General features: G+C 42.0%; 1 protein-coding gene across 1 annotated transcript in view; it reads left to right on the forward strand.

The window, feature by feature from the left end:
* ccdc88b (coiled-coil domain containing 88B) overlaps positions 1-16,845 on the forward strand; it is a 77,175-nt gene that overhangs the window by 28,216 nt on the left and 32,114 nt on the right. The window contains exons 11-18 of the mRNA XM_050042742.1: positions 775-921; positions 2,272-2,449; positions 2,684-2,799; positions 3,159-3,227; positions 6,156-6,848; positions 8,461-8,640; positions 13,620-13,960; positions 14,133-14,292. Of these exons, the coding sequence (XP_049898699.1) occupies positions 775-921; positions 2,272-2,449; positions 2,684-2,799; positions 3,159-3,227; positions 6,156-6,848; positions 8,461-8,640; positions 13,620-13,960; positions 14,133-14,292 (1,884 nt within the window). The remainder of the gene's footprint in view (positions 1-774; positions 922-2,271; positions 2,450-2,683; positions 2,800-3,158; positions 3,228-6,155; positions 6,849-8,460; positions 8,641-13,619; positions 13,961-14,132; positions 14,293-16,845) is intronic.

A 16,845-nucleotide genomic window follows, 5' to 3' on the forward strand; every position in this document is an offset into this window, starting at 1 on the left:
ACACCATTCAAGAGTTGGTGGAGCCACCAGATATTCCAGATCTGCCATTAAATTCCATTACTGCGAGCGGCATATACGTCACCATGACCACACGGCTCATACAAACACAAACAAGTCAAGTGAGATAAATAAGACAGAGAACTGATGACTGTCATTTAGGCTTCCATTACATCATATTGTGAACATTACTGACCACGCAGGCAATCATTCATCAACTAGGAAAGCTACCATTGCTTTTGCCCTGTCGTTCAACACTGATGTTTGTTTTATCAGCTGACAGTTACATGTTTGCTGCTGCACGCTGACAGATTATACTCCATTAAAACATCTTTCCCTGCCCTCACCATGACATTAGGCGGTGCACAGGCGCATTGACATTGAGCAGACCCAGTGAAGACATAGAGGTTGTGGTCGGTAACACTAGGGTGGAGCAAATACAACTAATACAGGACAGGTGTACAGGGAGAACTCTGAAACAGGAAAGGACTAACGAAACTGAAACCAAGCAGGAGTGTATGAAAACAGGTGGATAAGAGGCAAAGTCAGGAAGTAAAACAAGACGTGACACATGAGGAGAGTGACCTCCAAAACTAAACACAAAACCCCAGAACCATGACACACAGGTAAACAATGTGATTCTCTCAGCAAATGCTTGGCCTTAACGTCCACCTTCATAAAGCCTGACTGACAAGAAGACTTCACTACATTATATACTGTATATAACACCATATACTATATTTTTTCCTCTCTGTTTGTGCATGGCGCTCCCTACAGGAGCAGCAGCAGCTGTGTGCAGCGCTGCAGGAGACCAAGGTTCTTCTGGAAGAACAGCTGGCAGACGCACGGGCACGCTGCTCCTCGCTAAGAGAGCTGGAGAGGGACAACCTTCTGCTGCGTCAGAGGATCATAAACGTGGAAGCGGTGGGTGTAATTGAAGGATTGGATTTTTTCTAGAACATGTTAACATGCTTTAATGATCAAAAAACACTTTGCTTTCCTCATACTGTCTGCCTGAATATACCTGTGTTCACCCTCTGACTGAGATGCACCATGTTAATGCCTGATTCTCCTGAGTCTCCTGCCGAAAAAGCCCAGTCTGCTCTGATTGGTCAACGTATCCGGGTCTTCCATATTTCAGCTTCTCTGCACCGTTATTGCAGCTGGGGAATGACTGTAACGGAGTATGGCAGCAACTTTCTCCATTAAAAATCATAAATAATTGGCTGACCAATAGAGCGCATACAATTAATGGCTCATTTATGCTTAACTTCAGATACATATACAGACAGGGACAGAGCCTTCTGTCCATACTCTGCGTTAATTTTATCCGTATTTGTGCATGTTTTCTAAAAGCTTGCCGATTTGGACAAAATGGCGCAATACCACTGGAGATCTCGGGGGCAGTGTAGTGTAGTTAAAGTGTTATACGACTGTAGGACACGACAACGACATTTTAAAAATGGCAAAATTGAATGAATCGGTGATAGAGTGAAAAGAATTTCCCGTCCACATGTTGCGATGTATTAAGTGGCCTCACAGACCACCGCCATCTACATTGCTGCTTCCATTTACAATTACATTATTATGACCTCCTCCACTGTCGCCATGTTCACAGTTGTGTAAAACTTTTGATTCTGCCCTCTAGTGCCATCTACTGGATGTATCTATGCCAAAATAAAGGATGCATGGAAGAATGAGGGCGGTGACGTGACATGAAAAATGCCCCCAAAAAAATCATAAATAACAGCTTTCAAACATAACTGGACATGTTCCAGCAGGAATATGATCCGAAACTGGGGAGAAATGAACAACATTGTTATCCCGATGTTAGCATGTAGCTACATATAGCAGTGTAGGCTAGGTCATGTAAACACTTGCAGTAGCGTGCCTGGAGCAGATGATCATAGAAATCTCTCATGAGGTGACATCATCTTTGAAAGTAGACAAAAAAGCTTGAAAAGAGTGTATTTAGAACCCTCTAAAGCCTGAGGATATCCCTCACAGGAGTTACTTTTACATACATTTACCTCTTTATTCAAAACTTTTAATATGAACATCCCACACTATATATGACGGGAAGTAAGATGAAAAGGTCCTGTTTAATGTTTGGATGTGTTATTTTCTATATGTGTATGCATATGCATGTGTCTGTTTAAGTGAGGAATTGTCTCAACCCTGCTTTAGATCTGGGTATGACTGCACAGGAGTGGCATTTCATGATGAATGAATGTCCGTGTGTGTGTGTGTGTGTGTGTGTGTGTGTGTGTGTAGGAGCGGGACACTGAGAGGCAGCGAGTAGATGAGCTACTGGAGATGAACATGAGCCTCGAGGCGGACCTGAGGCACTGCAGCAGCAGCGGCGGCAGCGTTCCCGCTCCAGTCGCTGCGGATCACCTACGTTTCCTCCAATCAGAACTGGAGTCGGACGAGGAGCCAAGCGAGCTGATTGGTCAGAGCACCTGCCTCTCTGCACCTTGTCATTTAAGACATTTTAATTAACTGATAAGAGAAAATATGTTGAGGTAATGCTGGCCCACGGGTTATCAATCAACAATAACCGAGTGAATCTCTTCATATATCATTTTCTCTTTCCTCCATTTCTTTTTTTCTGCCTATCTGCCTCCCTCTCCCTCGTCTCTCTCCTGCTTTATTCTTTATTTCTTTCTTTCTCCCTCTGTCTCAGATCAGAAGCCGCTGAGTGTGGAGGTGGGCGAGGCTTCGACACTGATGCTGCTGGGAGCAGAGCAGGAGAATGCAGAGCTGAGGAGACGACTAGAGGAGCTGCAGGCCCAGCAGGAGGTCAGGGTTCAGGGGTTCGAGGGTTATGACTCGCAGAAATAATCAATAACAGTTTAGCTCTCTGTGGTCATACATTGAAGCAGGTCATTATTAGAGATAACTCTGCCTGTCTGCACTTTAGAAGCACATGTCCAACTCCACGATATATAAATTAGCTTCCACATGCCCGTAGTGCATTTAATATCAGATATGATCATGTCTTGGTAGGAAGAAGCATTTCAGTCTAGAATTTTTAATGAAAATATCTGCAGATCCACCTTTCAAGTCAACTTTAAGCTGCTCACTATCTGGGCAAATGAAACAGGAAAAGCAGGAAGCAACAGTTGGAGGAGTTAAACATCAATCTCTTCTTGCTGCAGGCTGATTCTCCAGATGCAAAGGATGAGCTGGCTTGCCTAGAGACGGAGCATCAGAACACTCTAAGAGAGGTGAGCTGTGAGCGAAATAAAGTCCTTCTGCAGACCTGAATTAAACAGATATGAATGAAATGGTTTCTTGGAGACTGGCCTGCTTCGTCAGACAGTGTTGAGCAACATGAGGCTGTTGAGTGACTTAAAGGGACAGCTCACCCCACAGTCAAAAAGAGATGTTTTTCCTCTTACCTGTGGTGCTGTTTATGAGTCGAGATAGTTTTGGTTTGAGTTGCAGAGTGTTGGAGATATCGGCTGTAGAGATGCCTGCCTTCTTTTAAATATAATGGAACTAGATAACACTCGGCTTGTGGTGCTTAAAGCGCCAGAAAATACATTTGAAAAACAGCAGCAATGTCTCCTTCCAGAAATAATGACCTGGTTACTCAAGATAATCCACAGACCTGGTTGTGAGCAGTTTCATGTAGGAACTATTTTCTTTCTACTGAACTACATCCGCCAATCATAACAGAATGAAGCATGCATCTACTGCTAGCTTACCTAGCACCACTGAGCTAGCTAATGTTACAGCTCAGCTGAGGATGAATGTTTACATCCCATGCTGTCATGAGCATGAACCTCTCGTCCATGAGTAGATGCACCCTTGCTTCTGCCCTCTGGAAAGAGGCATTGCCCTTATGTGTGTTTTCTCTGTGTTAGCATAGGTTTTCTCTGGGTGCTCACCCTCCCAGAGTCCAAGGACATGCTGGTTCAGTTAATTGGTGACTTTAAAATGCCTGTAGGCATCACTGTGAGCATTAATGTCTGTCTATATGATAGTCTGGCAGCCTGTCCAGGTTGTACGCTGCCTCCAGCCCACTGTTAGCTGGGATTGGCTCCAGCCCCCCAGCAACCCTTAAGAGGATAAACATTTACAAAAGATGGATGGATGGATGGATGGATGGATTTTGCGTGAACTGTCCCTTTAAGTAACTATATGCAGATAGGATTGTCTAAGGAGTAAGAAAATAAAAGCTTATATCATCTTTGACACTAAGTACTTAGTAATCATAGGCATATGATCGTTTTGTGCGGTAAACTAGTTAAATTGAATTCTGAAATAATTAGTCATTCACTTATTATCAGCCTGTTTAATTGATTTGTCAACATATACTTAATGACTCTACGACTCCTCCACCCACATCAGGACCAAAAACACCAGAATATGCAGCCTGATATTACAACCAACATGACAAAATTAAATTAAATACAATAAAAAACATGCTCTATATTATACTGCATAACAGTATGTATATGCATACACAGTTCAGTTCAGTTCAGTTTTATTATTAATGTCCCAAAGGGCAGATTAGGTTGCAGCGGCATAGAGGCACAAAAACACACACATAAAAACATGGTAAGACAGTACATAACATGGAGACAATACAAGTAAGCACACAGACAGCAGTTACCGAGCAGTATGCTAGCACACACCAAGTCAACAAGACTGCCAGCTGACTCCCATTAATAATTATACTAAATAGGCTAGAATAAGCTAAAAATAATAAATATGGTACGTGTTCTGGGCACAGTGACCAGTAAAGTGCACAAAATGACAGTAAGACACACAGTGTCTGGTAAAGTGCAACTCTCAAGGAGTGATCAAGAAAAAAGTGCCAGTCAATACATAGCATACAGACAGCTGTAGACACACACCAGTACAACATATTGCTATTACGTCAAATCAAAAATTACAGCACCAAAATGTTTGATATCAAAGTGTATCAGACATTCAGTTTGTGGGACTCATTATCAACATTAATACCTTGATTTACCGCTTTATCAGAATCCATAATTAAACACAATCAGAAACACTCAGACACAGTTTATTTAATGACCGGTCAACCTGAACGAATCGATTGGAATTTCAGTCATAATGTGTGCACCCAGTGTTTAAATGGCCATAGTTGGTAGCGTTACACATACCTCCATCCATTCACGTGTTGGTCTGCAACGAAAAGTGTCCCAGTGGTGGTCTGTAGCCTCTGTTCAGTTCGTTGTCCTTGTCAATAGCTTGGCAGGTGCTGTCTACATTGTCCTACTTCAAATGAGCAATAAATGATGTCCATGTGATGTAATTTATTGACCAACCCTTGCAATATTTATCGTACTTTTAATCAGTCAATTTTAAATGTTAACATTTGCCACTTGTCACTCTATCATATCATTCTGCAATGAATACATGTGTGAAGACATCTCTTTTGGCTCTGATAACTCTGTGACTCACATTTGCTGATTCTATAACGATAAAAGGATTAATTATAATTAAAATAATCAATATATTAAATGATTGCAGCCCTATTAATGTCACACAGAGTATAATATAAAAATAACTCAGAGGCTGTTTGAACCACCAGTTCATACTCTACTTCCTATAAAAATAGTGTGAGTATCGGATATAACTCGCACACAAACATCTACAGACGCTGTGTCAGCTGTATTGAAGTGTAAAACAGATGAATCTACACATCACTGAGAAACACTGAGAACTTTTGATCGCAACGGTGTAGCGGCTCAGATGTATGAATGCAGTAGAAATCATTTTCTTTTTACATTGTATTTCATATATTCTCTTTATTGTACTATTATATATGATGGCTGCAGCCAGTCCTTCTTTTCAGGCTGCACTGAGTTTTCTTTGGTTATTTGTGCCTTTGTGTACTATTTTTATAACAAAACAAGTCATTTAAATCAATCTCTAATTGTTCTGTCGGCATTTATGCTTCTTTTGTCTTTTTCTCCTTACTTTTTTTTACTTCCTTGTATTGTATGTGGATGCATTTGGAGTAAGAATTAAGTGGTTTCAGTCATCTTCCTCACAATGCATCCAAGATTAGTGATGTTCGATACATGAACCAAAAGAAATTAAACAAAGACAACAAAAGAAGCACAAAGAGATTCAAAGCTGTAAAAGAATTTAAATCTAACTTTCATTATACTTTTCAGTTTCAAAACTTGAAGAATGAAAATGCCACTTTGAAGCAGCACCTGGAACAACTGGTGACCAAACTGCAACACCTAGAGGAAAAGACGAAGGAGGAGGGAGTGAAGAAGCCTGACAGAGAGGAGGAGGTGGAGAGAGGAGTCCAGGGCTCTGAATCCTGCAGGGGAGAGGGGGAAGGAAGGGTGAAGGTGATGGGGGTGAGGGAAAAAAGAGAAGAAGTCATTGGGACCCATAGGGAAGCAGGAGTTGGGGAAGAAATTCTCCGTGTTGAAGGGGAAAAAGGAGAACCATGTGATGAGGAGGTCGAGTCCAAGAGGAGAGGAGAGGCAGAGGGAGGCCAGAAAGACAAAGAGAAGAAGGAGAAAGAAACACAGATAAATCAAGAACAGACTGCAGAAACAACAGAGATCCAAAATCACCAAAAACATGTAGAAGATAATACGGAGACAACAGCTGTAGACCAGGTTGTTTGTTCCCTGTCTGGTCCTGATGTGGAGCTTCTGACAAACCGGCTCCAGGAGGCCCAGGAGGAGGCTGACAGACAGGCGACGGTGGCCCAGGACCTGCGCTCCAAGCTGGGGGAGCAGAGTAGGAAGACCTGGGAGGCTGAGCAGAGGCTGGTGGTCCTGGAGGCCGAGCTGCAGCGTCTGAAGAAAGCTGCAGAGAGTCTGGGAGATGCCCGCAGGCAGATAGAGGTATGGATGGATGGATGGATGGATGGATGGATGGATGGATGGATGGATGGAAGAAAATGTGCTAATAGAGATATCTACATCATGGATGTGTGGATTTTCACTTACTCCCTAAAATATCTCAAAACTGAGCAAATGAATTGGAACAAGAATTTGTACAGACATTGTTCCTAAATGATGAACTTTAATAACATTGGTGCTCCCTTCATTTTTCATCTAGCACCATCAGCAGACATTTTTATTTTATTTATGACCAAAAAAACTGCAAAACAAATGACATTCTTATCAGCCTTTAGCTGTGCTCTAAGTTTAGCTCAAATTAGCAACTGTTAGTCTGCTAAGATGCTGAAGTAAGATGGAACATGGTGAACATTATACCTGCTAGATATCAGCATGTCAGCATTGTCATTTTGAGCAAGTTAACATGCTTGCTGTGCCAAGGTACAGTCACACAGAGCTGCTAGCATAGCTGTAGACTCTAATGGTACTTGTCCACAGGATTCATCATTCCCATCTCTACAATTCATTGTCCGTGTAAGCAGCCATGTAATGCATTCGGGTAGCCCTGTGTTGTGTTTCCAGAGACGGGGCGCCCACTAATCATTTGCATCAAGTTGAATTTAGGCTACAGTATGCAAATTAGGGGCATCTAGCACGACTCACCGCATATGGAAACTCACAAAAAAACTTTTTTACTAACTTAAATGTTATTCATCTAAAATGAGGACGGATTCAGCAACTGCATGGCTTAACTCTCCCCTCAGATGTTTTCAGAAACACATTTCTGTTAATTATTTTCTTTATATAGGACACTATTCACATCCCCCATTGGTTTGTGGACTACCGTTTTGAAGCTTCGAGTACGGCGTGTTGGCCATCGCCATCTTGACTTTTTGCACCCAGAAATGATCAAACCTGGGTGAGAGGCTGGAGCTTTGGAGGAGCAAGGGGTGAATAGAGAAGCCGAGGACACTATCGGCAGACAGCCTGTCACTCAAAGTGACCACGCCCTTAATTATGCATAACTTCAAGCCTTAAAAAAATGTAAACGGGTGACTTATATTAGCTGTAGAGACCTAAACCATGTTTTTGTACCAGGCTGTAAACATGTTTATTTGTGCTGTAAAGTTGGGTATTTTAACATGGTGGTCTGTGACTGACTTCAGGAGCCAGCCTCAAGTGGCCATTCGAGGAACTGCAGTTTTTAGCACTTCCATGTTGGCTTCAGATTTCAGCCCTTGAGGTTGCTCCGTGATTGCTGAACACCTGCCTGTGGACAGATTTTAGATGTTTGAATGTTCAGCTGACCTGCTGTCAAAAGACTCTTTAGGTTCTGCTCGCAGTTTACTGAAGTTAATAAATTGGAAGCTTTTAGACTGAACACACTCCTCATTTCTCCATAATAAGCTCCAAGTTACCTTGTTATTAAAGTTTTACACAAGTTCGTCTCTAAATAACTAAAGAAAACTGTGTGACCCATAAGTTAAAGCCTCACCCGTCAAGTGAGAATTAAAATGTTTGCTGAGTGTTTATTTCCAGTATGTACATATAATCAGGTGTCTGTATGAATAGATAGATAGTTCCCCAGCTCAGTATCCTCCTGTTGTCCTTGCAGGTTCTTCAGTCGGAGGGTTTGGTCATGGAGGAGGAGCTGTGCCGCCTGCGGAGCCAAACGGAGCTCCACAGAATGCAGACCACGGTCATCGCCACCCTGGAGGGAGAGCGGGCCGCACTGGAGAGAGACAGGGACACGCTACGCAGCACCATGGATGCCCTACGCACCGCCCAGCGCAAGGTTAGAGAGTACACATGCACACACACACACACACACACACACACACACACGATGCAGCTGTGACACTAAACATTGTCATAACCATGGCAGATGTCATTTTACTTCAGGGGAGATGGACGAGGGGCAGGGAAGAGACGTGAACAAACCAAATATAAAAGAGTTTTGTGATGTAACACAACCTCCCAGTAATTATTCAATTTTTATTGTTCAATAGTCTCTATACTTAGTTACATTAAATACATAATATTAGACAGGGGCTCTGTTTGCCAAATAAATGTGTTTTGTTTTGCATTTATATCTGAAATGTAATTACATTATTGCATGCAGAAAGTGTTCAGCAGGAGGTGAATTTGACGGCATGAAGTGAAACGGATGATTCAAGCTGAGAGCGAAACAACATGTTTTTATACACCCAGTATTGCGAGAGCGAGTTTGTTTTGATCTGAGATGTTCACATATTGACAAGGAACTCATCCACGCTCAGAGGAGAGATCACAGCTTTTGACACAACTTATTTGGTGCTTTTCCCTAGAAGGTTCAAGGAAAAACCGAACCATGAATCCCTGTTTTCAGACTCTCTGTCGCAGGGGTGTGGAAGTCTTTGAGATTTCCTGAAAGAAAAAAAGTGATTCAGAATAATGTGTTTAATGTGCTATTTGCAGTAAAATTGCAAGACATCACAGAAATTGCAAGCTAAGTGGAAAAGCAGTGCTAAGTCAGCATTAAAGAAATACCATAAAAGGGGTTCATGAATACCTCCCATTCAGAGAGAGTCATACATAATCCTCCTTCTGATGTTGTAATATTTGACTGTACTACCCGCCCTCTTTTCATAAAGAGAAGATCAACTCTTTATTGTGCTTGTTGTACTTAAAAATCTACTAACATAAATAGAGCTGTACTTATCTCTTAGTACACTCGGTGTTGGCTGAGAAAATATATTCAGACATGTTTCTACAATATCCAATTCAGTGTGTGAATGAGCATGTTAGAAATGAATGTGTTTCGGCTGTGACACCATCCACCTATATGATCCCATGAAATCAGGTCATATAAATGTAGATACCTTTGAAAAACAGTGGATTATTCCTTTAATTTCCTCAACACTAAAACAACAATCTGAATGTTACAGTAGAGGAAGTACTGTGCTATCATTTTGGTTAATGTGTAAATTAATGTACATCCACACAGTCTGCACTAAAATATGTTCATTTCAATGCTCGATGATTTAATTCCTGAAACAAAAGAGCTTCCAGTCATGTTTGAGTTAGACTTTGTATTCTGACCACCAGGATGAGAAGAAAAGACTCAGATTAATGGAGACTATAACAGTCTGTGTTAAATGAAACATGAAATGCACTCTACTTCTTTCAGCTGTAGGGGTGAATAAAATCCAAATAGGAAATTACAACTCATCTGCATCCTCTTTCTACCCTTTGCTTCCTTGTTGTTATTGTTGTTTGGATTTACTGAATTACTCTGTGCTGAAACATAACCAACAATGTAGTATTGATTTGGTCATTTCATTGATCCATTCATGCAGAAATATGGTGCAAAGATTGATTTAATTTGCATTAATTAATGCGATGTGATTCTAAGTCTGGAGGAAACGGCTCCTTAAAGGAGCATTTAAGGTTCCCCTGGGGAGGTATGATCACATTCAGTGTCATTCACCAAACACATTGTGTGAATCCTTCAGCTCTAACAACAGTGAGGAATTCATTTTCTTCCTTAAATAACTTTTGTAAAGCTGATTTTTATAACATATAGAAATCTGAATTGTTTGCATCCACATTTACAAGCTTGCACTCTTATTCTTTACTGCCGTTCTTGGCACATTGCTGAGTTTCCGACACCTGTAGATCAGTGGAATAGCTAGAATCTCACCTGCAAACCTAAAGAGACAGGTCACCCAAAAAACATCCCATATTTGTTCTCTTGCTTGTCTGTCTTTTTTGTTTTGTCCCTGAAATTGTAAAGTGTCTTTGAGTGCCTTGAAATGCACAATATAAGTATAATGTATTATTATTATTATTATTACATATTTTTCTACTTACCTGTTGAGAACAAAACAACGGGGATGATCCTGGGTCACATGAGGCCTTTGCTGAAACATTTATTTGTGTTTTTCTATTGTCCTGGTGTTATATTTAGTTACAATAGCATCAAACAATATTCCCAAATCACAAAATGTAACCCATTACTTGAATATTTTGTCCACCACTGCGTATGTTTTTACCTTTATCTAAACCTAATCCTAATATTAACTGTCAAGTGACAGCTCACTCACAAATCAAAAATTTTTTCTCTTACCTGTAGTGCTATTAATCAGTCTTGATTGTTTGGTGTGAGTTGCTGAGTGTTGGAGATATCAGCCGTAGAGATGTCTGCCTTCTCTCCAATATAATGAAACTAAATGGCACTCAGCTTGTGGTGCTCAAATTGCCAAAAATACATTTAAAAACTCAACAGCAATGTCTCTTTCCAGGAATCATGACCCGGTTACTTAAGATAATCCACAGACCTTGTTGTGAGCTGTTTCATGTAGGAACTATTTCCTTTCTACCAAACTACACCCGCCAACCGTATCACTGCGCAGGAGTAAGTGTGCATCTACCGCTAGCTCACCTAGCACCACTGAGCTAGCTAACATTACAGCTCAGCCGAGGAGAAGGCCTTTAATATTTACATCTCGCGTTGTCACAAGCACGAGCCTCATCCATGAGAACATGCAAGTGATTTTAATTCATCTCTTTAACAATCAGCAGCTCACGTCAAAACAATCTAGACTGATAAACAGCACTACAGGTAAAAGGAAAAATATGTATTTTTGATTTTGGAGTGAATTATCTCTTTAAGTCATGAGGTAATTAATACCTACAGCGCCTTGCAAAAGTATTCACCCCCCTAGGAATTTTTCACGTTTTAAAACCTCACAACCTGGAATTAAAATGTATTGTTTGAGCATTTGCATCATTTCATGTACAGAACATGCCAACAACTTTGAAGATGTGAAAAATTGTTTTTATTGTGAAGCAAACAACAAAAAGGCCCAAAAACAAAGAACTTCAGTGTGCATAATTATTCACCCCCCTGAAGTCAGTACTTTGTAGAGCCACCTTTTGCAGCAATTACAGCTGCAAGTCTCTTTTCAAAAGTCTCTATGAGCTTGCCACATCTTGCAACTGGGATTTTTGCCCATTCTTCATGGCAAAACTTCTCCAGCTCCCCCAAATTGGATGGTTTCCGCTTGTGAACGGCAGTCTTCAAGTCAAACCAGAGATTTTCAATTGGATTGAGGTCCGGGCTTTGACTAGGCCATTCTAACACATTTAACTTCTTCTCCTTAAACCATTCAAGCGTAGCTTTAGCAGTATGCTTCGGGTCATTGTCCTGCTGGAAGGTGAACCTCCGTCCCAGTCGCAAATCACAGGCAGACTGAAACAGGTTTTGCTCCAGAATGTCCCTGTATTTAGCACCATCCATCTTTCCCTCTATGCGGACCAGTTTCCCAGTCCCTGCTGCTGCAAAACATCCCCACAGCATGATGCTGCCACCACCATGTTTCACTGTGGGGACGGTGTTCTTGGGGTGATGGGATGTGTTGGGTTGCCGCCAGACATAGCATTTCCCTTTGTGGCCAAAAAGTTCAATTTTAGTCTCATCTGACCAGATCACCTTCCGCCATACATTTAGGGGGTCGGCCACATGCTTTTTGGCAAACTCAAAACGTGCTTTCTTGTTTTTAACACTAAGTAAAGGCTTTTTTCTGGCCACTCTTCCATAAAGCCCAGCTCTATGGAGTGTACGGCTTATTGTGGTTCTATGGACAGACACACCAGTGTTTGCTGTGGAACTCTGCAGCTCCTTCAGGGTTACCTTTGGTCTCTCTGTTGCCTCTCTAATCAATGCCCTCTTTGCCCGGTCTGTGAGTTTTGGTGGTCGGCCCTGTCTTGGCAGGTTTGTTGTGGTCCCGTGTTGTTTCCATTTGGTGATTATGGATTTGATGGTGCTCCGGGGTCTTCATTTAACTAATCCTGTGACTTGTGAAGGTAATAGATTGCACCAGCGCTTTTTAAGGGGCTTCATAGCAAAGGGGGTGAATACATATGCACATGCCAATTTTCACTTTTTTATTTCTTTAAATTATTCTTTTATATATATTTTTCTCATTTCACTTCACCAACTTAGATAACTTTGTGCAGATCCATCACATGAAATTTTCAGATGAAAAACATTTAAATTACAGGTTGGAATCTAACAAAATAGTTAAAAAGCAAAGGGGGGTGAATACTTTTGCAAGGCGCTGTATGTACAGTACAGTGAAATATTTTTGTACAGCAGAATTGCTACTTTTACCTCAGGAAACCATCTGAATATTTCCTCCACAACTGTGCATGAGATGAGCAAAACATGGTCTGCTCCAAATAAATAGATAAATAAATAGATAAACTCCACAGGGCACCCTTCAGTAATTCCTGACTAAAAATTTCCACAAGTTACATAAAAAAGAACCAGGAGGAGAGTCCAAAACATACTGCAGTTTGAAAAGTTTAAAAAGTGTGTCGAGTGAGCCGTTACGGATGCCAAGATGCTCCACAGAACAATTTAGAAGATCTTTTGTACCCTAAGTTGGGAAACTTTTAAATAACATATTTTTGGGTTAGTTTAAAGTATTTCTAAGGTTTTGCTTCTCATTTATTGCCTATTTTATTCATCTCGTTTGTAGGTGCATCACTTTTTGTTGGCCTTTAGTTTGATAAACACAGTCTTTTAATTAAGTGTCTTGAGCTACAGTAATGGAGCATGTTTTTCATGAGCATGTTTTTGTCCTGTCTAAATTTGTGTGTTTTGGTTATTTGCTGCTGTGCGTGGGCAATCAAACTTGTTTTCCTTGTGGGCATTAAAAGATGTGTCTCATCTGAAGTGGCCAGTAAGAATCGAAGACCATTACTCATCCATCTTGTCTCTTCTGCCAGAGCGACCAGTTAGAGCTCACCACTCAGACTCTCAGGGCAGAGGTGGAACGACAAGGTCGGAGTCTGGAGACTTCTCGCCGCCGGGAGGAGGAGCTGGAGGCAGAGCTCCGCGAGGCCACCGTGGAGGCCGAATCTCTGGCCCGGGCACGAGACCAGGCGCTGCTGGAGGCGTCCAGGCTGGAGCAGGAGAAGGAGGTGTGTCAGTCGGAGCTGGACGGCCAGCGGAAGGAGGGGAGACAGAGAGAGAGGGAGGCAGCGAGGCTGAGGCAGCAGCTGGAGAGCACGACCCTCGCCCTGGAGCACAGCAACCAGAGAGCTCGGGCTCTGGACGCTGAACACAGGTACACACACTCCTGTTCACACACTTAACCCTGATCACAAGCTGAGGTATGCAATTAACTTTACAAGGCATCAGAGAGAGCTACTTGGCTGCACCATGCATTTATCTTTAATGTCAACTCTATCTTCATTCAACCTGTGTCTGACCTGTGCTGCTGCTCTGTGTATGTGCAGACGTGTGTGTCAGCAGCTGTCTGAATCGAAGGAGCTCTGCACTCGGCTGCAGGACCTGGAGAAGGAGCTCAGCACTCGATTAAGCAGCATGGAGGAGGGTAAACAGCAGCTGCAGGAGCAGTACGCAGATGCTCAGGCCAAGATTAGCTCACTGTCCCAGGTGTGTGTGTATGACTCTGTGTGTGTGTGCGTGTGTGTGTGTGTGTGTGTGTGTGTGTGAGAGAGAGAGAGAGAGACGTGGTAGTTTAGTCACTGACTGCAGGGATGTAGCAAAAGGTAAACTCACCCACACTCAGCTTTCTCACCTTTCGAGACAGCAGAAATTTCCTTTATAAGCAGAGATCTGTTCTTAGTCATCGTACTAATAGTCCATTGTATTCTGTTTCTGTGTCTGTTCTGCATAATAATTCAGTGAGCTCATACTGGAGGAGATTCAAAATTTAGTATGCTCAAAGAATGCAATTTGCATACCAAATTTGCCGGATTTTTCAGCGTGTTGTTGATGGACACTGCCGTCCCACAATGCAATTCACATGGGAAGCACAGACTCCGCTCACAGGCTGGGAAGTGTCTTTCCCTGAGTGTGAAATTTATGCACTGTGTAGTGTCCTCAAGAATTCCCTCAATGGAACGAATACACTAGTTTCTGCTAACAGTGCCAGAATGCAATGTGCACTGTTGCGCAACCGTACATCTGTCAGTGTGTCAGTGATGACGCAAAACGATGATGAATAGTAAATGTCCAAAAGCTCAGTTCACTCCACACTTAAAAAACCCACCAAAAAACTAAAAAGAAAACTCAATGAAGGCTGTGTCTGATTTCGCGCTGTATTCACGATATAGTCCACTATACGGTGAACATATGTAAGTGAGAATTATTTTATCCTACATAGTGGAATAAAAGTATCCCACAATGCATTGACAGAAGTAGTGTACAACCAATGGTCACAAACCAAGCACTATATACCATCATGCTTTGTGCTGGAGACGATGCCTTGCTGGTGTAAAAACAGCAGCACATCCCAGTCTTCCCTAAATCTGTAATTCAGTTTCAAAGAACAAACAATGACAGATTGATATTGGGTGGCATTTCCACAGAGTTATATAAGGGCAGTTTATACAAAGTTTTATTAAGAAGTATTTTCGATGGGAGCATAGTTTGTTTGTCCTCATGACGACAGGCATAAGTAAAATCTATGAGTTGTGCAAAGAAAATATTTTTAATGTGAGCAGGGCAGCGCATTACAACACAAACGGACACTTTATATTTATTAATTTTGGAGAATACGCTCAGCATAATATCATGTAGGCTATTTATCACAAAATGCATATCGGTATTCATCACAGATGCATAAAGAGAACTGGATACAGCATTGGAGTTGAAGCCTCATTCATCCCTATGAAAGTTGCTCAGTAGCGCTTGAAGCCAAAAATGTTCACCCTCCTGGATTTTCTGCATCATTCGGCCCATAGAGCAGACACACTGACTACTACTACTACTACTGACTTTTGGGAGCCAAGCAGCCTTCACTGACTTGAATGGGGATAAAGTGATTCAGTCATACAGCTCTTCTAGACTTTGGAAATGTTATCAGACTTAATGCATCAAATCCCCAAAGTAAAATGAGTCATTTTGTGGAGCTGTGACACTCAAAAAATATATCCACTGATTTACAGACGTCTCTTTCACAATTTAAGTCTTCAGGAAAAGTCTTTTGGGCTCAGTGGCATCATGTGATGGACCTGGAGGTTGTAATTCCACATTTTGGCCACGATGTAAAATTGGCTGAATCCAAATGTCCGGACTTCACCGCACTTGCAGACTCGTGGACTTTGCGGGCACGTTCCCAGGAAGTGTGGGAGTGCTTAGGGCTCCAAATCAACAATTCATCCAGTCCACAAGGGGCCTCATGCAGACTTTCTGCAGACTTCCAGAGAGTCCACTTGGGGTGCAGGCTTTGGCAGACTTCACTGATTCAATAGCCCACAATTTAATGCCATACAAATGTGACATTGTGTCGAAAAAAAACAGTAATTTAAAATGCTACTTGAATTGCATAGGCCAAAAATAATATTCAGCCACATCATGATACAGAGATATGTTGAAGTTTAGGTTGTAGAGAGAAAGAAAATGCATTTAATTGTGTGAAATAGGCTAAAAAATTACAAAAATACAAAAGAAGGTCTTTTAATGTAAGTTATACTCAATTTATTGAGTTATAGTCCTTATTTACAAACATTTCTGTTTCTGAACGTGTGTAGCCTGTGATAAAGAGATGTTTTAATAGCCTACATTTTCGTTCAGTCACATCTTGTTTTCTGCAGGGACAGATGAGTCGGCACTGTTCATCAACTTATATCACATGAATATGACAGCAGCGATAGTTGAACGTTTCCAAAGCAGCGAGTAAAACAGTGTCGAGGGCTGTCTATCAGATGCTTGCAGTCTCTGCTCTCGCAGACTTTGGGCTCTAGTTTACCGGCGCAGCGCAGTTGGCGCAGGGTGGCGAAACCCGCGCAGAGCTAGTTTCGAGCTGCGCAACCCGAGGCGCGCTCAGTTTGGTAGTTTGGCAGACCGAGGTGCGCTGAGATGGGTGTGGCGGCGCAGCAGGGGGAGGTGTCGACAGATCCAGCTTGGCGCAGTGACAGTTTCGTGCCAAAAGGCTTCGCCGAAGGTGCACTAAAAGCTCGCCAGCTGAAACCAGGTCTACTG

This window comes from Epinephelus moara, chromosome 4, assembly GCF_006386435.1.
Source record: "Epinephelus moara isolate mb chromosome 4, YSFRI_EMoa_1.0, whole genome shotgun sequence".
NCBI classification, from domain to species: Eukaryota; Metazoa; Chordata; class Actinopteri; order Perciformes; family Serranidae; genus Epinephelus; species Epinephelus moara.